The sequence below is a fragment of the Phocoena sinus genome, chromosome 21, assembly GCF_008692025.1.
Source record: "Phocoena sinus isolate mPhoSin1 chromosome 21, mPhoSin1.pri, whole genome shotgun sequence".
Lineage (NCBI taxonomy): Eukaryota > Metazoa > Chordata > Mammalia > Artiodactyla > Phocoenidae > Phocoena > Phocoena sinus.
In genome coordinates, this window is record NC_045783.1 from 31,521,489 (window position 1) to 31,541,915 (window position 20,427).

General features: G+C 40.9%; 1 protein-coding gene across 7 annotated transcripts in view; it reads left to right on the forward strand.

Annotated features, from left to right (window-relative positions):
* The first annotated feature begins 3,019 nt into the window (after positions 1–3,019).
* IDO2 (indoleamine 2,3-dioxygenase 2) overlaps positions 3,020–20,427 on the forward strand; it is a 43,570-nt gene continuing 26,162 nt past the window's right edge. For 2 of the 7 annotated variants that reach the window (XM_032618577.1, XM_032618581.1), the window contains exons 1-2: positions 3,020–3,257; positions 14,100–14,195. In XM_032618577.1, the coding sequence (XP_032474468.1) occupies positions 3,159–3,257; positions 14,100–14,195 (195 nt within the window). In that variant the 5' untranslated portion in view covers positions 3,020–3,158. Of the gene's footprint in view, positions 3,258–5,287; positions 5,510–8,168; positions 8,347–11,136; positions 11,207–14,099; positions 14,196–20,427 lie in introns of all 7 variants that reach the window. The other 5 variants (XM_032618578.1, XM_032618582.1, XM_032618579.1 and 2 more) reach the window with 5 other exon arrangements.

The following is a 20,427-nucleotide window of genomic DNA, read 5'->3' on the forward strand; positions in this document are numbered from 1 at the left end:
CTGAAACTACAATAATTCATGGGAAAGCTGATTATAGAACCCAGGACTCTGAAATGACCAACCTTACTATTAGGAGAGGAAGTTCTTGGGCACAATTATGTTTAACCAACTTCCTCTTGGCAAATAAGAAAGACGCCAAGCAAAGCTTCATGAGGCCACTGTGTTCCCTACTTCACAATATGTCTCTGGGACTAGGGTTACAATGGTGTAACAGAGAACAGCACAAACTTCTACCTGGCATCAAGACACCAAATCTAAAAATGAGATGCTGAGAGACATCATTCATTTAACCAACATTTATTGAACTTCAGACACTGAACTTGTCGATAAAGGAAAATACAAAGTTGTGTTAAATATGGGTTCGTCAAGGAACTTACAATCTAATAGAAAAGATTAGAGGGGCTTCCCTGGTTGCGCAGTGGTTAAGAATCTGCCTGCCAATGCAGGGGACACGGGTTTGAGCCCTGGTCTGGGGAGACCCCACATGCCACGGAGCAACTAAGCCCATGCACCACAACTACTGAGCCTGCGCTCTAGAGCCCGCGAGCTACAACTACTGAGCCCGCGTGCCACAACTACTGAAGCCTGTGCTCCTAGAGCCCGTGTTCCGCAGCAAGAGAAGCCACCGCAATGAGAAGCCCGCGCACCGCAACGAAGAGCAGGCCCCGCTCCGCCGCAACTAGAGAAAAGCCCGCGTGCAACAAAGACCCAACGCAGCCAAAAATCAATCAATTAATCAATAAATTTATATAAAAAAAGAAAAGATTAGATAAATACAATGTGTGAGTGTTAGTAACCGTCAACTAGGTAGAACTTGAAACACGATGTAAAACAGGTTCAAGGTGATAGAAGAATTTTGCACAGCTAGAGGGTGTTTAGAGGTCAGGAGATGGACATCCTTGAATGTCAGGGCAAGGAAATTTGAACTTTATTTAATTTACAGGGAGGAGTTCTTAATGATTTTGTGGCAGAATCTGAGATGTTCACTGACCCACAAGTTCCATGGACCTAGACCTTGGAAGTAAGAAAAGTCAAGGCTGAATATGCAGGCTTGGGTACCTGAGCATAGAATTGATGGCTAAGATCAGGTGGAAATACATAAGAATACTGAGGTGGGGAAATGGTTGTAATAATGCTGCAAATATCTGTCCATTTAGGTCTGAAGTAGGGAAAGAAGTCAGCTACTGAAACAGAAAAGATATATTCAGAATGATAGGGAAGGATATCAGAAAAAATAAGATATTAAAAATGTATTTCCAGAATGAGGGGAAAAGAACATGAGAAAAACAGTATTTACTGTTACCCATTTGATAAGTGCTTTACTTAATGTTCCTCATTTATTCACTGGGATAAACATTACTATTTCCCGTAGATGTGGAAACAGAAGCTTAGAATTTTAAGCCACTTGTTTAAAAAGCCACATAGCTAACAGGAGACGCAGTAGAAATTCACACTCGGGTAGGCCAAGCTGAGTGGGCTGAGTAGAAAGTTCTGGGCTGAGAAGTCCAAATTCTAGTCCAGTTCTGACGGTAACACCCAGGGTGACATTTGGTAAGTCATTTCACTCCAGTAAGCCTCAGGTTTTTCGTGTTTACTGAGAGCATTGAACTAGATCACTTATTCTGTCATGCTCTTTTTAGTTTTGGTATTTTGATGCCACACTCATAATGTTACAGTAAATTCTTAAGAGGCTGCATAGGGAATGGATGAAAAATAACGGGACTAGCATAAACAAAGATAACTGTGCCTTCTTTTCACCTGAGATTGAAGGAAAAAACAAGAAGATGATTCAACAAATTAAGTTTGACAAACTGCCTTTAGGAGGCGTAAGAAACTAATCTTCAAAACTGGTTGGGTACTGGGCTAAGAGGAAGTGGTTAATTGAGGATGGCTCTTAGGGTCTAATGAACCATAAATCAATTAGGTTACTTTTGACATCCTACCTTCAAAGTTGAACGCTCCATGGGAACAGTTCCAGGAGTTATCAGAGCACTTCCTGCTTTAGCTTTTATACTTATCTTAGAGAAAGGGAGGGAGGAGAAGATGTGTATAGACAAATCAGCTTCCAAATAAATTTGATGACAGCCTGACGACCTAAGTTCAGGGTCCAACTGGGCAAAAGGTAGAGTCTTCGGAATTTTCACGGTGCGGATTTGTGGCCTGGAACTTATCAATGGGCTCCATACTGATGTGAATTCAAACCACGATGGCGCCTTTGACAGACAGCCCGGCAGCCTGATCGAGTGAACAAAGGAATGGCTTGGAGATCAAGCTACCTCAGCTCTAGTACATAATTCGTGGAGTGACGGTGGACAGGGTTATTCACATGCGTATGCCTCAGTGTAGTAATCTGTACCTGGTTCATAGGTAAAGGCTTCCATCTTAGTGGTCGGTTCTCAAAAGATGTTTAATAAAAGTAGAAGGTTAAATCAAATGATCTGTTAGGCTTTTCTCAAATTCATTAGTATCTGCTCTACCTCATTTGTTCAACTTCACAAAAGTATATATTCTCCTTTAATGTCATGGAAGGTTTCAAAAACAATAATATTTCTTAAGGTAAATCAAAGCAATAGTAATCTTTACAATACACTGTTCAAATACGTGCAGAACACTTCTGAGGGTCTGATGTGCATTTAGAGTCCTCATTCCCACTCTACCCATGGCCAATCCACTGAAATATCTGAACGTAACTAACTTCTAGTTTAAATAGTTTACACCTTTGAAATAAAGACCCAGTTGTCAAAGTTTATCACGGACCAGGTTCCCGTCGGGGTGTTTGGGATCATCCACAGCCAAAACGCTTGTTCATTTCCCATTTCCTAAAATAGAACAGATTTGTCTCTGGGTTTAAAATCAATCTCCTTATATTCACATATATGAAAAGAAAGGAGTTCCCCCCCGCCTCCGGCGGTGATTTTGTTTGCCTGTTTGTTTTAATCAGCAGTCTTTAATAATTTACTCAGCCTTATGTCAGAGAAAGTCTATGGCAGTGTGGAATTCAACCTGAGAGCAAGGTTCTCCCCTGTTCCCGAGACAACTGTACAGCTTACTGCGAGGAAGAGATGCTGTTTTGAAGCTCCCTTACCCCGGGTCTTTGACGTATTTGGAGCAGTTGTCTCTTTAGCAGCGGCCTCTGCGCAGATACTTCAAACAAAATTATGGAGCCTCAAAGTCAGGATTTGAAGACAGCACCATTTTTGACTTTAGGAAGATTTCATATTTCTGAAGATTATGGCTTTCTTCTTCCAAATCCTCTGGTAAGGATAGGGTCTTAAAGCAGGTCAGTATAGGTTTCTTGAGATGCTGACTTGGGTGTTTGTTTGTTTAATTGATGTGGTCATTAAGAGAGATGCAATATAAATGCCAAGCCATTGATTTGGGACAGATAATTCAAATAAGGTACAGTGTGATTACTAACAAAGGAGAAGTGACCGCTACAGCAGGGGTTAGAGCAAATGGAATGTTTTAATGTCAGTTTTTTTTTTAATGGATTGTCAATCATTCCAGCAAATTCATGAGCAAATGTGAAGTTATCCCAAAAAAAAAAAAAAGAGAGAGAGAGATAAAGAGAGAGAATTTAGATAAAGATCAATTAAATGAGGAAATCAGTTTATCTTGACTTGCTAGTGGGAGAGAAAAGAGAACACAAGGGACCCTGGCTGTGTTCGAGTTTCGTAGGAGGGATTAGATATTCACAGAAATTGCTGAGAAGAGGAAAGAAGCTTCAAGGACAAACAGTACCTATTTCTTTTTTTTTTTTAATTTATTAATTTATTTTTGGATGCCTTGGGTCTTTGTTTAGGTGCGCGGGCTTCTCATTGCGGTGGCTTCTCTTGTTGCGGAGCACAGGCTCTAGGTGCGTGGGCTTCAGTAGTTGTGGCGCACAGGCTCAGTAGTTGTGGTGCATGGGCTTTGTTGCTCCATGGCATGTGGGATCTTCCTGGACCAGGGCTCGAACCCGTGTCCCCTGTGTTGGCAGGCGGATTCTTAACCATTGCGCCACTAGGGAAGCCCCAGTACCTTTCTTAATTGTTCTTAAGGCTCAACCTGTAATGCAATTCCTTTTCAACACTTTAATGGTCAGGTCTAAAATGTCAAAACTGCAAGAGTCCTTAGAAACCATAGCTGAAGGCCAGAGGTTCTTGCCCAAAGTTATATTACTGGAAAAAGCAGAAGTAGTACTCAGGACCCTTGACATCTTTTTTCTACTACATTCTAAATAAGGGCCAAGCCTACTCAGCTAAGAATCTAGGGATCCAAAGTTACAATCACTGCAACCATTTATTAGATCCAGTTTTTCCTTCTAGGGGTCTAATAGGGGGTTTAACTGTGATGGATGATCTGGCATTTAAGGAGCTTTTATGGAATACCTTCTTCTGAGTGTGAATAGCAGAATAAAAATGAAGATAGGATCTATCTGCTGATCCCCAAAGCCCTCCGTAGAGCTGTTAGCTGTGAGACCAAGTCACAGATCTGCAAGTAACTTGAGCATTAAAAGTAATGACTCTAGGGTGTTATGCAGAGGAGGGTTGTGGCCCAGAACACTGGACTGTGTTCTCTGACCCTGCCACTAGGGTGATCAAGAATGTCCGTTTGCTACAGGCCGAAGGGGATTCCAAGATGCAGGACTTTCCATGGTAAACCAGGAAAGTCCTGGGCAAAACAGAATTATTTAGTCACCCTAAGTTTCACTTACTAACTCTTGTGACCTAGAATGAACCACCAGCATTGCCTGACCCTCAGTTTTCACATGTACTTGGAGAGACTTAGTGCCCCGCCCCCCCCGCCACTGGATTGCTATGGAGTATGAAAGCACTTCCATAAATCCAGTGGAAGGATAGAAGCTAGTTTGCACAACCCTCAGTCCAGTGCTTATTCAAAATTCCATTCTGTGTGTATAACTTGATTCAGGAATATTTCCATCATCCCTAGTTCACAAGGAAGAGTCCGTCAACAGGCCAACACTCTCTTATTGGGATTAAATATATACACTGAGCTGAGAAAAATAATATTTAAAAGTTTGTAAACATTGGATAGGGCCACCATGATTGTGTTCCTTTCTTTGCTGTTTCCTTTCTTATACATGAGAAAACCAGACGGGAAACAAGAGGAACATCAAGTGTTTGTGACTTTCTGGGAAAACACAGGACTCTATCTGCCCTGTAGTTTGGTTGATGGATACTCCTTAGAAGAAATTTCCATTCTGGAGCTCAGAATTTCCTGGCAAACTGGGCCTGCTCTCACAGTCATGTGCCAGAGTTCTAAACAATGCGATTCTTTGTTTCAGTTTTAATTTTCTCTCACTCGTGGAAGAATTTTAAACATCTCCCTTTCTGGGAAGAGGAAAGGGAAGAGAGTTTACACCAGAATCTGCCTCAGTTTACTCAACTGATCAGGAGAGAATCTGTCACCCGTCATCGGATAACAGTGGTGTCGCAATAGATCACAAGTTGTGAAACACGAGCCGCTGACTTTGCTAAGGGCATGAGTAGGATTTGTTTGCCTTTGGGTAAGTGATGGGCCGGCTATTCCTTCATGTCAATGAGCCCAAACATACTCTTTTAGCAAGATTGGTTGTTTACCATAAATACTTAAAGCATGTGAGTGTCATCATGTACCACAGGTAGTAAATATTTTGTTATATTTCAATGATTTTATGGATATTGGACCAATCTGTATGCTATTTCTAATAGCATTTTTATGACTAAAGCTAACAAATATCGGAAACGGTTCTGATTTTTAATAATAACAAAAAAGAAAAGAAAACACAGTCAAACTAATGAATAAGCAATCATTCTGGCTTCGGGGGAAGGGTCTGACTTGGTTTCAAGTACTCCATCCCACTGTTTCTATAAACTCTCAAACACCTCCAGGGTCTAATGTTTCAGTGAGGAAAATGTATACCTTTCAGACCTATGTCCATAAGGAAGCCACAGAAATCCCTTGCCAGATCGTGTGTCTGTTGTGTACGTGTGTTTGGGTTGGTGCGTGGGTGAGGAGTAATTTTTCTTTAGACATAAAGAATGTGAGGAAGTTTGCTTGGCAGGAAGGGAGGAACCAAGAGAGTTTATAGCAGGAGATTAGATTGGAGTGAGACCAAGGGAACTCAAACGTTAGGCTCAGGAATTTGGATTTCATGCGTCTGGTAAGCAACAATGCCCTGGTGTGTGAATATATTCCTAGCAGAAGGTTAAGTGCAGGGTGGGTTCCAGCAATGGTTCCTGAACTACATATCAAAATTGGCTGGGAAGCTTAAAAATTACTGATGCCAGAACCCCAGCCAGGAGTTAATTCAGCACCTCTAGCCTAACTAGCTTGGTACTTGAAAACGACAGAATACGTAAAGGACAGTGAAGGTCCAGGTGAGGGCTGAGGGGCTACACGTAGGAGGTTGTTTGTGGAAAGAAAGGTGTCATAACTATGAGAAACAGTGAGAAGAGCTTGGAAGTAGTTTAACTACAAAAACAAGGGAAAGGGAAAAACAGAACAAAAACAAATTGTAAGGGTGCCATGGAGCAGAAGAAAAGGAATCGGGATGCTGGGAACCTTGCTCTGTATAGCGGCCAAGCAACGATTTGGGAAAAACAAAGTCATATATAATCTCCTGTAGTAATTCAAAGCACTTGAGAGAAGCAATGGTTTTAATTCAGATTTTCAAAGTATTAGCAAAATTGATTGATAGCATTCTCCTATATTTCATTAAGAATGGAGTTTTTCTTATTTCCTATGGTAACCTTCTTATAATATATAATAAGAGTAGTACTTATTATTTAATAGGTGCTCACTTTGTACTAGGCCTTGTGTTAACTGCACATTTCCCATTTGAGTCTCACAGTGATCTCCACTACTCTCAAATGACTCATGGGATAATTAAGGAGTTCAGCCCTGTCTCTGAAAACTGTCTTTTAGCTGCCCACCTTTCTCTTTTCCACCCTAGTCCAGTCCACCACTATTTCTCCCTGGACTATTGCCTTGTAACCCGTCTTCTTATCTCCCCTCTTGCCATAGTACAGTCTCCGCATGGCAGTCAGAGCGACCCTTTAAAACAAAAATCAAATCACATCACTCCGCTCTTTGGAACAAAATCCTATGTTTTAGTGTAGCCTCCAAGGCCCTCTCACGCTGCTTACCCGTCTCTTCAAAGTCATCTAATATCTTTCTCCTCTTTAGTTTGCAGCAATGACATACCAGCCTCCTTCCATTGAAACTTGTCTTTTATTTCACTTAAAACCCTCTCCTTCACATTCTACTCTGTCCCATAGTTTACATTCGCATTTTTATGATCATAATATTGTCACCCAACTTCCTTTGCTGACGTTCGCCGGCTTTAATTTCACTTCAACTTTCATTTTTTAAACTTTCTGTGCTATTTTCTTAACCAGAAGCTGGTTTCATTAACTTAATCAGTGCTAATACAGTTTATTGTTTCTATAAAATACATTATTTTTTTAAAAGTGTGTTCTTTTCTAGATTATAAATGTGTTGAGAAGAATTATCCAAAACAGAGCAAAAGGAGGGCTGAGTTTTATTTAGTACCATCCGGAGCCCTGTCTAACTAAACAGTCTCACCTTAAGATTACTGAATTACCTAAGGGATGCTCCTTTCTCGACATGCCGCTTCCTATTGATTCGGACCGAATCTCTGAAGCTGCACGTTACCTTGCAGACTTTTGTTCAAAAGAGCTGCCGGTGATTTCCGCCGAGTCGAAAATAAAACCCTGAAGCTTGTGATTGTTCTGCCATATAGGACATTAACCAATTACTGTGTCTTTACCTTAGCAATTTAATTTTAACATTCTTCTTTTCAAAACTCTAAACACTTCAGTTTATCAAGTGCTTTTGAATCAATTGGACCATCCTGCTGAGTTCCCCACAAATAAACTAAATCTATTTTGGACACACATTCCATATTTGCATGAGTCATTTTTTTTAACTTTTTGAAAATTGTACTTTGACAGATATAAAAGTGCAGAAAAAGAATAACCTAAAATAGGAAACTGAAAAAATAGAAAAGAAGGTCATAGATTTTATTATTTGTGTCCATCCCACTTCTGGGTCTTCTGATTATTGGAATGAGGGGAAGAAAAACATGTAAAGTTTCTTTCGATTTCTTGTCCCTTTGTACTAACCACCTCCGCAGTCACCATTCTCCATGTGTTTACTCTCAGGAGGTACTGGAAAGTACACTGAACTCTGAGTCAGAAGAGGTTTGACCTGACCACCGACCAGATGTGTAAACTCGGGAAAGTTACAAAACTTCCCTGGCTTGAACTTCCTCTATTTTGAAATGGAAATAATGAGATAATCTATCCTAACTCACAACACAAGCGTGGATAGAGGAAAGATGTAAGCACCAACAATTAAACTAGAAATTCTCTAAAAGAAACGATATTGGGATGGGAAGAAATTTCTAAGCATCATCGAAAACCCAATGGCATAAATGAAAATGTTGGTTCATTTGACTACCCTGGTATGAATGGCATTGCACACCCGCACACAAAACGCAATGACCAAAGCATGACAAGATATTCAAACTCATTAACAATCACAGAAATGTAAATTTAAACAATAAAATGAGAGCATACAAAATTTCTGGAAAACCACTCAAACTTCCAAGGGTCATCATTGCTAGATGAGAATAAGAAGAATTTTACTTTCCACTTTATAAATTTTGTGCTTTTTGACTGTCTTGCCATAATTATCGATTACATTATTTTAATCATTTCTGTGAAAGGTATATTTTTGGGTGGTCATTTTATTGTTATTAAATATTGAAATAATTATAGAATTTTAGCGCAGATAATACATATTATATCTTTAAAAATAACAAAAAAGTTTGGTGATGCTCTGTTGTTAGAATCATAGATAAACTGGCACTCCCATTATATATTACATACTATAAATGTGATTATAAATTCATGTAACTTTTCTGTAAGAAAACCAAGAAGTAGCTCTTAACCTTTCCATGTGCAAAATCTTTACTCCAGTAAAGCCACATTTATAAATTTGTCCTAATAATGAGAAAACATCTAAAAACACATGTATAAGGATGACCCTTTCAAACTTGTCAATGATAGTGAAAAATTGTAAGCAATTACCAATAGTCATTAATAGAATATTGAAATTGTATATAGGTTTTGAAATAGATGTGATAGATAAGTATTAACTAATACCAAAAGAGGTGCTATTTAGTGAAAAACTCATCAACTGATCCTGTCCCCCCATACTGTAACTTAAAACAAAATCTGGCAATCAAAAAGTAAGTAACATAATTCAATATTTTATTGTCTCTAGAGGAAAATCCCATTGAAAGGGTGAGTACATTTTATTTTTTAACATCTTTATTGGAGTATAATTGCTTTACAATCTTGTGTTAGTTCCTGCTGTATAACAAAGTGAATCAGCTATACATATACATATATCCCCATATCCCCTCCCTCTTGTGTCTCCCTCCCACCCTCCCTATCCCACCCTCTAGGTGGTCACAAAACACCGAGCTGAACTCCCTGTGCTATGCAGCTGCTTCCCACTAGCTATCTATTTTACACTTGGTAGTGTATATATGTCCATGCCACTCTCTCACTTTGTTCCAGCTTACCCTTCCCCCTCCCCGTGTCCTCAAGTCCATTCTCTATGCCTGCATCTTTATTCCTGTCCTGCCCCTAGGTTCATCAGAACCATTTTTTTTTAGATTCCATATATGTTTGTTAGCACATGGTATTTGTTTTTCTCTTTCTGACTTACTTCACTCTGTATGACAGACTCTAGGTCCGTCCACCTCACTACAAATAACTCAATTTCGTTCCTTTTTATGGCTGAGTAATATTCCATTGTATATATGTGCCACATCTTCTTTATCCATTCATCTGTTGATGGACACTTAGGGTGAATACATTTTTAATGGATTATGAACTAGCTTTAAAATCCTTTCTCCCTTTCCTCTGAGGTCCCCACATCAGTGTTTTTCAAACTTTGGGGTACATTAGCTTCACCTACAGGACTTGCTAAAGCACAGGCAGCTGGTTTCAGGTTCAGTACGTCTGGGGTAGAGCCCGAGAATTTCCATGTCTAACAAGTTTCCACCTCATGCTGGTGTTGCTGGATGGGAACCACACTTGGAGAACCCAGAGGTTCTCAAAGCTCATGGTTTTCTTACATTTGTGGGGTGATACCAGAGTCCAAAGACTAGAACTGTTGAAAGAAGGGAGAGGATGAAGAGAAGAAGGAAGGAAAGGAAGCCTCTAGGAATCTAAGGGGAAAGAAAAAGAGAGATTCAAGAATAGAGCGCTGCTTAGATTGAGACAAAATGTAGTATTTAAGGATTCCCATGCAAGCCAGGAAGCAGAAATCCAAGATGCTTTAATTTTTTTTTTTTTTTTTTTTTGGCTATTCATCATGGCTTGCAGGACCGTAGTTCCCCAAACAGGGATGGAACCTGGGCCACCGCAGTGAAAGTGCCAAGTCATAACCACTAGGTTGCCAGGGAATTCTCCAGGATGCTCTAATTTAATTCTCAGAATACGATCCCCTCTCTAGGCATCAAGAAGGAAGGACAGATTTAGTTACAGCTTTTCTTCAAACCCACTTTAAAAGGGGTTCTGAATACTATGAGTCTGCTTCTGTGATTTTCTTTTATAAATATTATATTCCTTTGTCCCTGTAGCTGCATTCAGTTTTTGTTCATAAAACATATGCATCATGTAGATGAGAAGAAAAACAAGTTGCCAGTTCAGAGTCAGTTTACCATAAATCTCTCTGCCTTTATGTGTGCGAGCATTCTCAGCTGGGCCACTGCTCTGTACATCCCCAAACTCGGGTCAATTAGCGGCTTTCTTCAATTCTGCACTACCGCTGAGCACTGCTAGGGAAAATTATACCATTATGCTTATAAATGTTCTCTCTGGGGGAAGAGTAGGGGAGCATAGTGGACTCTACCTCTCAGAAGCTGAGGTACTGGATGCGGAATGCATGAGGAGAACGGTGTGATTTCCCCTTTGTGAATATCTGTATTGTTGGGGCCCGGGGCAAGTCACCCATGAATATGCCTCAATGCATATTGATTATTTTGGGTGAAAGTTACTTAAGAAACAGTCAGTTTAAGAGGAAATTTGACCCTCTTCTCTGCCTCCCTAAAAGCAGGAAATAAATCTCTCCTATGAAAGGTACCCTCCACGCATCTGGAGATAGGACACCCTTACCACCAGAGGTAGGGAATTCAAGCCGAGAAGCCTGAATAAATAAAACCCTGTTACTTCTTTAATTGACGACCCCAAGACCAAACTCTGCTTAGATAAGCACCTGAAGCCTAAGTTCCTTTGTCTTGTCCACTCCTCACAGATTTATTGTCTCTTTGTCTACAAAGTATAAAAGCCTGCTTTGGCCACTTCTTAGGTCCCATTTCTATGAGACCTCTGTACGCACAAACTAAAATTTCTTTCTTTTTCTCCTGTTAATCTGTTTTGTGTCAATTTTATTGACTCCTGACACAAGAACTCAAGAGGAGTAGAGGGTAAAATCTCCCCCTCCTGCACGATATCTATATTAAAAATGTTAAATTATGATGTTTGGTGTAATTTGATTTGTTGGGAAAGCCAGTAAAGGGTGCCCAATTTGTCCTAAATTGATTCAGGGGCAGAGATAGGAAGCAGAGGATTAAATAAAGTCTATAATTTTCAAAGATTGTGTATTGGATGTTAGATTCACCCAGTTTTATTTTAGAGTCTGAGAGACAGAGGATCTCCAGCAAGTGACTTATTAGTAACTTACAGATCTACAGCACTCCAGACTTATAGTTTTCAAACTTCCCTGGGTTTTGAAAGTCATTATAGTGTATTATAATACACATATTCTATATTGCAATATATTATGTTGTTTGCATTTTTATGTTTAATTTCCTCTTCCCTTCCCTCCGATAATTAATTGAACACCCACCCCTCTCCCCAAGTCATGTAACCTGAATCTTCACCATTTGTGGAGAAATTGAGTTCATAAGAAACGAATCCCTCAAACTCCAGACTTTCTCCTTCCAGCTCTTCGCAGCTAGGCGCTGCATTTGGGCTCTTCCTCTCCTCCTCCTCTTGCTCACGACCCTTTGCTTTTAATTATTCCCTCTCTCCTTTCTCTTCAATCTCCGCCTCTTACACTAGCAGGCTGTAAAGCGCTCAAGTTTCCCATTCGAAAGTGGGAACAGCTCTCAAACACAAACTGTTGCCTTGTGACGGCTTATGGCTCTCCCAAAAAAGTAATTCACATTTCCAATCTTTGTTTTCTTCCCTCCTCAGCACACTAAAATTTGAACCCTGTTTCCATGACCCTGACCTGAATTTCTATGCCATATACATGGAAAGACTGGTGTATATATTGATATATTAGTGACTCTTTAGTTTTGTCTTCCAAAGGGGTAACCTTACTTAAAGATGAATCCCTGCTTCCGAGAGATCCTCTAATGTCTTGGCTTCCATAGGGTGATTCTCTTCTGGCTCATTTAGCCTCTATACACGTCTTTTTGTGCTGGATTCAGTTCCTCTGCCTGCCTTGTAAGTATCCCCCCAGTGCGCTGATCTAAGCCTTCTCCTTCCACTTGGCAACTTCTCCCGAATGGTCTTGTACCCACTTGTGGTTTTTACCACAATGCAGGATTTGCACTACCGTGATGCCTCTCGATTGTATATTTCTAATATTAATTCTCTCCTGAGCTTCCAACTGTATATCCAGCTGCCGAGTACATAGCCATATCTTGACATTCCACAGATATTTTAGGTTGGACATATGTAAAAACAAATTCACTATTGTATGTCCTCTCTTTGACGTCCACCTGCATTTCTGTTTCGGTCTGTCTTCTCAACAATTCATTCAGTCATCTGATTCAGAAACATGGAAATCATCCTCACCGCCTCTCTTTCTTAACCCAGAGACACAACATTTCAGTCTTGCAGACTGTACTCTGTAAAAGGAGGCCCAGACCCTGGGGACAGCTCACGAGTTGGCAAACTTTTCCTGTAAAGGGTCAAATAGTAAATATTTTAAGCTTTGCAGACCATATGATCTCTGTTGCCATTATGCAACTCTGCCATTGTAAAGTGACAGCCACTGTAGACAATGTGGAAACAAATGAGCTTGGCTGTGTCCTAATAAAAGCTTATTTACGAGTGTAGTTTGCTGCAGTTTGCCATTTCTTGTGATAGAGTCAGGGCTGCTGAAATCCAACCTGTGTTCTTCTTGGCTAAACCAACGACCCAGAGTGGGCAAATAAACTGTGCTATTGGGCTAGGGGTCACCTCACCTTTAGCCCCATCCCTGCCTCTAAATTTAATTATTTCAATTTTATTTTCCAAATATTTTTGAATACATACCTTCTCCTTTCCAAATTCACTGCCATTGCCTAAGCTTAATTTTCAGACAGTATTTCAAAGGTTTCCTAATCTGACTTTATACCTTAAAATCCCAAAGCAAAGTTATCTTCCTAAAATTCAGATTGAATCATGTCACCAACATACATAAAAAATAAAGTTCTTATGTAGTCAATAAAAAGCATATTTGATCTGATTTTCTGGTCAAATCTTCCATCATCCTTTCTCTTGAACTTTATATTCTAGTGACACTGAATCATCTGTAATCCCAAGAAGCACAGTTATCTCTATTTATCCACTATCTCCTCTGTTTCACTGGCTTCCCATCTTAAAAGTTCCACCTAGAAAAGTCACTTGCAGACCCTACTACTGGCCCCAAGTATCATATTTCTATGAACATTTCCCTTTAATTCCCTAGCACAGTTTATGGAATTAACGACTTCCTCTTCAGCTGGTTGTTAAGCTTACACATATCCTTAATTGAACATATTATACTGCATTGGGTATGTCTGATTACATTTCATTTATCCTTACTAGACCATATGCTCCCTCACCACAAGGACTGTATTTTAGTCACCTGTGTATCTGCAGTGCCTAGCATAGGGTACAGCAGATGGTGAAGTCTCAATATTTGTTGAATGGAATTGACCTGAATTCTGCCTTAAGACTGAAATCTGACAACAGCTACTACACGAAGCTGCTTGCCAGAGAGGTCTAAAATACGGAGACATTTTTATTTTTTCATTGCAGAAAGAACTCCCTGATCACTATAGACCTTGGATGGAAATTGCCAACCGACTGCCTCACTTGATTGGGAGTCACCAGCTTCGAGCTCAAGTGAACGAGGTAAAACGTTTTGTATTCTTTTTTTTTTTTTTTTTTGCGGTACGTGGGCCTCTCACTGCTGTGGCCTCTCCCGTTGCGGAGCACAGGCTCCGGACGCGCAGGCTCAGAGGCCATGGCTCACGGGCCCAGCTGCTCCGCGGTATGTGGGATCTTCGCCGACCGGGGCACGAACCCGCGTCCCCTGCATCGGCAGGCGGACTCTCAACCACTGCGCCACCAGGGAAGCCCCAAACGTTTTGTATTCTTCTCCTTAACCCCTTCTCACTACCCTATTTTCATCCTCACACCATTTTCCTTTTTCAGCATTGTGGAAATGGGTCAGCTGACCAATCACTGCTGTTGAGTTTATCCACAAAACTAAAACTATCTCACCCTTCGTGATGAGCAGAACGACACTTGCTTCTGGTATGACAAGTGTGTTTCCCTAAAATTTCCAGAGCCTGCACAGAACAGTTCCTGGGCACTCAACAAGCATGTGTTTAAAAAAGAAAGACAGTCTGGTTGAGAAGTGTCAGGAAACTGATGAATAAGACCTAGCTGGGGAAGGACAGGTGTGAAAATTCTCAGTGCCCTCATGCCAAGCCACATGGTCAGGGCTCCCCTCCCCATGAGTGAAGCCACATTGATTTACTGTCGGCGTTTCACAGAACAGTTGAGTCAAGAGACTTTCCCAATTATAAAGTCAGGGTTGGCAGATTCTTCAGAAATCATTGATAAGTCTGTAAATGCCACATATGAGACAAGATGAGCAATGTTTCCCCAAATTATGTAAGGAACGGTGAAACTCCTTGGTCCTGGGAGAACTGACATGACCCCACAGGAATAAGAAGAAGGTGTTATAGGAAGAACACAGATTTCACTCAGGAGGACCTGAGTTGGACTCTTGGTTTTATCACTTAGTCGCTGTAAACTTTGACTTAACGAGTTACTTATTCTGTTTCCATATTTATAAAATGGGAGAAATTCGGGGCCCCTAGAATTGTTGTGAAAACTAAATGACTTTTGCAATAGTGCTTTTGTATTTCCTGCCACACAACAGTGTTCGATATTTATATTTACACTTTCCTCTCGTCTCTTCTCCATCTGTTTTAATCTCACCAATTGGCGTGCCATGTGATTTTAGACATGTAAGAGGTTTTCCCCTCCAAAATTCTCCTTCACTGACTTATTCATATTTCATGTCTATAATTACAAATTCATTTAAAAATACTTATGGAATGCCTGCTAAGTGCAAGCACAAGGTTTAAAACCTTGTTAAGAGATGTAAGACACTGTCTTCAGTGTCTATGAAGATGGGAAACTAAGCCTAAGAATTTATTTTCCTGCTGCCTGAAGTCTCATTAAAATGACCAAAGAAATACAAAAAGAAGAAAAAAGGAGATATCTGAGTGAGGGAAAACAAGAGAAATGATGAAATAAAACCCTTAAGGACTTTCGTACCATATTAACCAAATTATATCAGATCCAGAAATGAGTCTATTGTACCCATGCCAAGCATTCAACCAAAGCACAAAGAAGACCCCCGAGGCTCCCTCTCCCATCTCAGAGTAAGAGCGCCCAGAGGCAAAGGGCAGTTTGCAGGAAGGTAGATTCAAGTTCAATATGTGAACGTCACAGTCCTCTGTACAAGGCTTTCCTCGGGCTTTATGTAACTCAACCTCCATAAACGAAGTGAAGAACTTGTTGAATTGGTGCTTCTCATAGGTTAAGTGTCAATGAGGAAAGGCCAGGAGTGTCCACCTAATTTCTGGTCACTGTAAACATGGGCATGGGGGATACAGCTCAGTACAGCAGTGGAATTAATCCCCCTGATACTTCTCCTGTGTTAAATAGTTTCTCTCCAGAAATTGTGTCTTGGAACCTGTGAAGGTGACCTCATTTGGAAATAGGGTCTCTACAGATGTCATCAGGTTAAATTAGGTCATGTGTGTTGTCTTAGGGTGCACTCTAAGTTCGCTAGGACTGGCATGCTTAGAGCAAGAAGGGAATTTGGACACAGACACACAGGTACACAGGTTAGAACATCACGTGGAGATAGAGGCAGAGACTGGAGTGATGCATCTACAGGCCCTTAAAGTATCCCAAGAGTTGCTAGCAACCACCTGAAACTTGGACTGAAACAGGGAACAGATTCTCCCCCGAGAGCCTCCAGAAAGAACAAATGTCACAAGCACCTTAATTTCAGACTTGCGTCTCCCAGAATTGTGAGAGCATAAATTTCTGTTGTGTTCCTTCTTTGGGGCAGCCCTAGGAAACTAATATAACATCCGTGGCCATTCCCTATGCTTCTAATTAGTTCTGAAACAACTAACTGGATAAAGCCACTCTTTAGACTTCACCACCACAGATGGAGACTGAATCCATTGGAAAACCGTCATGAGAAGCAAATACTGTGGCTTCCAGGACCGCACATAGAGCTACAGACTAGGACATTTGTCCTCTTGAGGCCTTTACTCGGCACAGACAAGACAGAAAGTGAATTTGTACTTCTAATCTCACAGTACCTCCAGGCCAACCACCTTACTCTTAGAAAGCCCCCAAGGCCCCTATCCATAGGTTAGTAAAAAACAAATCAAGACAGACAAAAACTTGTTAACTGGCTTAGACTCAACCATCTTCTTCCAGGAGGGGTCCCCCTTCTCCAGCCCTCTGGGACAAAACACTACAGACAGCTGGTGGACTCACAGGAAACTCACAAGAGGAAGCTCAGAAGTATTCTGGAAACATGATAAGGGAAGCTCTATTAGTTACTGATTCTGATAGCCCTGGCCTCCATTCCTGAACACGAATGGATAACCCCAAATGACCAAACGATATGAAGAGAATAAGCAAGTCAAGAAGGATGAGGGAGACACAAGACATTTGGTCTCCGACAGAAGCCAAAAGATGAGATCAGTGCTTTTAAAAGTTGCATTAATGTCTTCAGTATATGTACTCCATAAAAATCAATCAAGTTGCTCCGTAAAAGGAACTATTGGAAAGCAAAGAAATAAACAAAAAGCTCAATAGCGACCCGAATAAATGAGGGAAACATTGATTATAGAAAAATAATGATGATTTAGGGACTTCCTTGAAACGGTTTTATAAAGCAGAAAGCAAAAATTAAATGCCAGCATCAGAAAAATAAAAGTATATGAAAAAGAGAAATGGATGATCTAAATTCCACAAAACAGAAGTCCCACAAGTTGACTAGTGTGGGCGAAGAAAAAGCAAAGCTTTAAACGCATAGAAACAGAATTTTTCAGCTCTTACGAAAGATTGGAGTATTTCTATCAGAAAGACAATGGGGGCGGGGGACCACCCATAGATATCCTGATGAAACTTCAGAGTTTCTAGAATAAGAGGAAAGTTTTGCAAGTCTTAATCAGGAAGGAAGAAAAATGAAACTAGGTGACTTACAGAGAAACACAGGACTAGGTACCTATGTTAATAAGTACTAAAAGGCAATTTAAAACCTATTTGAACAGCTAACGTTTTTTGAAAACTCTGGCAACATCAAACACTGGTGAGGCTATAAACCAAAGGAGACTCTACTTCACCTTGCTGATGGGAATGCAGAATAGTCTGGCGGAATCTTTTAAAGGCAAACATCGACTTACCATATGACCCAGCAATCACATTCCTGAGTATTTACCCAAATAACCTGAAAATTTACGTGCCTGGGAAAGCTTGTGGGTAAATGATCCCGTAAACCGGAAACCACCAAGATGTCCCTCAACAGGGGAATGGTTGAACTGAGTACAATGGCCTGAATGTGTGTGCGGTCCCCAGATTCATATGTTGAAATCCTAATCCCCAACGTGTTGTTGTCAGGGCTGGGGCCTCTGAGAGGTGTATTAGTCAGGGTTCTCCCAAGAAACAGAAGCAATGGGAGATACAGAGATATATAGAAAGAGATTTATGAGGCGCGACTGACTCGCACGATGACGATTATGGAGTCTGAGGAGTCCCACAATCTTCCTTCTACCTGCAAGTTGGAGGCCCAGGAAAGCCAAGAACCAGAGGAGCCAGTGGTGTAATTGCCAGTCCGAGTCTGAAAATCCAAGGACTAAGAGCGCTGATGGGGGAAGATGGCCATCCCAGCTTAACCAGAGAGCAAATTCACCCTTTTTCCACTTTTCTGCTCTATTCAGGCCCTAAACAGGGTGGATGATGCCACCCGAATTGGTGAGGGTGATGGGCTTTACTCCGTCTCCCAATCTCTTCCAGAATCTCTTCTGGAAACATCCTCAGAGACACACCCAAAAATAATGTATCTGGGCATCCCTTAGCCCAGTCAAGTTGACACATCAAATTGACCAACACAGAAGGTAATTAGGTCATGACAGTAGAATGGGATATTCATAAATGGGATGAATGCCCTTGTAAAAGTGACCCCAGGACTCCCTGGCCCTCTTCTGCTGTCATGTGAGGATGAAGCAAGAAGACAGCAGAACGGTTCTCACCAGAACCCAATCATGCTGGCACCCTGATCTTGGACTTTCAGCTTCCAAAACCTAAGGATCAAATTTCCATTGTTTATAAGCCATCTAGTCTATGGTACTTTGTTACAGCAGTCTGAACGAAGACTCCTGTATTCATACATTGGAATACTATACAGTGACAAAAATGAATAAGCTATTGATTTATTCAACCATATGGATGAACCTCAAATACATTTTGCTAAATGAAACGTGTCAGAACCAAAAGGCTACATATTGTATGATTCCATTCATGTGACATTTATATATATATATGGTTGGCCAAAAAGTTCGTTTGGGGCTTCCCTGGTGGCGCAGTGGTTGGGAGTCCGCCTGCCGATGCAGGGGACACGGGTTTGTGCCCCGGTCCGCGAAGATCCCACATGCCGCGGAGTGGCTGGGCCCGTGAGCCATGGCCGCTGAGACTGCGCGTCCAGAGCCTGTGCTCCGCAACGGGAGAGGCCACAACAGTGAGAGGCCCGCGTAATGCAAAAAAAAAAAAAAAAAAAAAAGTTCGTTTGGTTAGCGAATATGTTGTTCGATCAAGTTCTTCGTGAAAATGAAAAATGTCTTTTATTTGTACTTAAAACCAAACGAGCTTTTTAGCCAACCCAATGTTAGGATGAATAAATAAGTAAATGAATAGTGGATAATATTTCACCATCAGAGATGAAAGTTATAAATTAGCAAGGGGGGGAAAGATAAGACCAACCTGTGACACCAGATAAGAGTTGGAGACGTCTGACATGTTTAGCATTTTAGCATCATATATACATATGATACTAAAATGTCTATATACACACACACACACACACACACACACACACACATTTTGTGGATATATAGATGGGTAAACAAACATTATATGTATGTGTACATAATACGTGTATACACACACACACATTTCCTAGCTTTGTCCACTGTGAGGGATCTAGAAACAGTGGCATCCCACTAGCAAAGAGCAAACCCAGTGTCCATTTATTGGAACTCTTTTCCAATAAATGGAACTGGGGCTTCTCGGAGAAAGAGGTGATTATAAATCCGGAGCAGGGAAAAATAGAAGGTGACCCCTGAACATCTTGGGACCTTATTCCTTTACCTTGAGGCTGCACTGTAGGTAGCCAGTAGCCACTCATGGCTACTGAGCAGTGGAAATGTGGCCAGGACAAGTTGGCATGTGAGACACTCGCTGGATTTTGAAGACTTACTAGAATAAGAGTGTAAAAATCTCGATATTTTTAATATTGATTATGTGTAAACATTTTGCATACATTGACCTAGATAAAATGTTATTAAAACTAATTCCACCTGGGGCTTTTTTGGATTTTGCTATTTTTAAAATGTGGCTGATAGAAAATGTAAAATTACACGTATGGCTCTCATATTTCTTTCGGGCAGTGCTGACTTCAGAGGGCAGGGCTGTGGTCAGCAGAACTGAACTAGCACCCTGGCTCAGTCCCTCCTGGCTCTGTGGCTCTGGGCAAATATCTTACCCTCTCTGACCCTCAGTTTTGGCCTGTGGGTTTGGAGGGAAATGGAGTATCAACCTGCTTGGGACGCTTTTCGCACCATGCCTTGGACACTTTAGTAATTGCCTTAGAATAAGTACTGAAGAAATAACTGAATACATTATAACTGTGGTTATAATTCTCAGGCTGGTTCCTGTTAAAATGCAACATCTCAGCAATCCCTCCAATAGACAGACACACACCCTAAGGCACAGAACTTTCGCGATTCTATCTCAGAGCCAATTTTAAGGGTGAAATAAACAG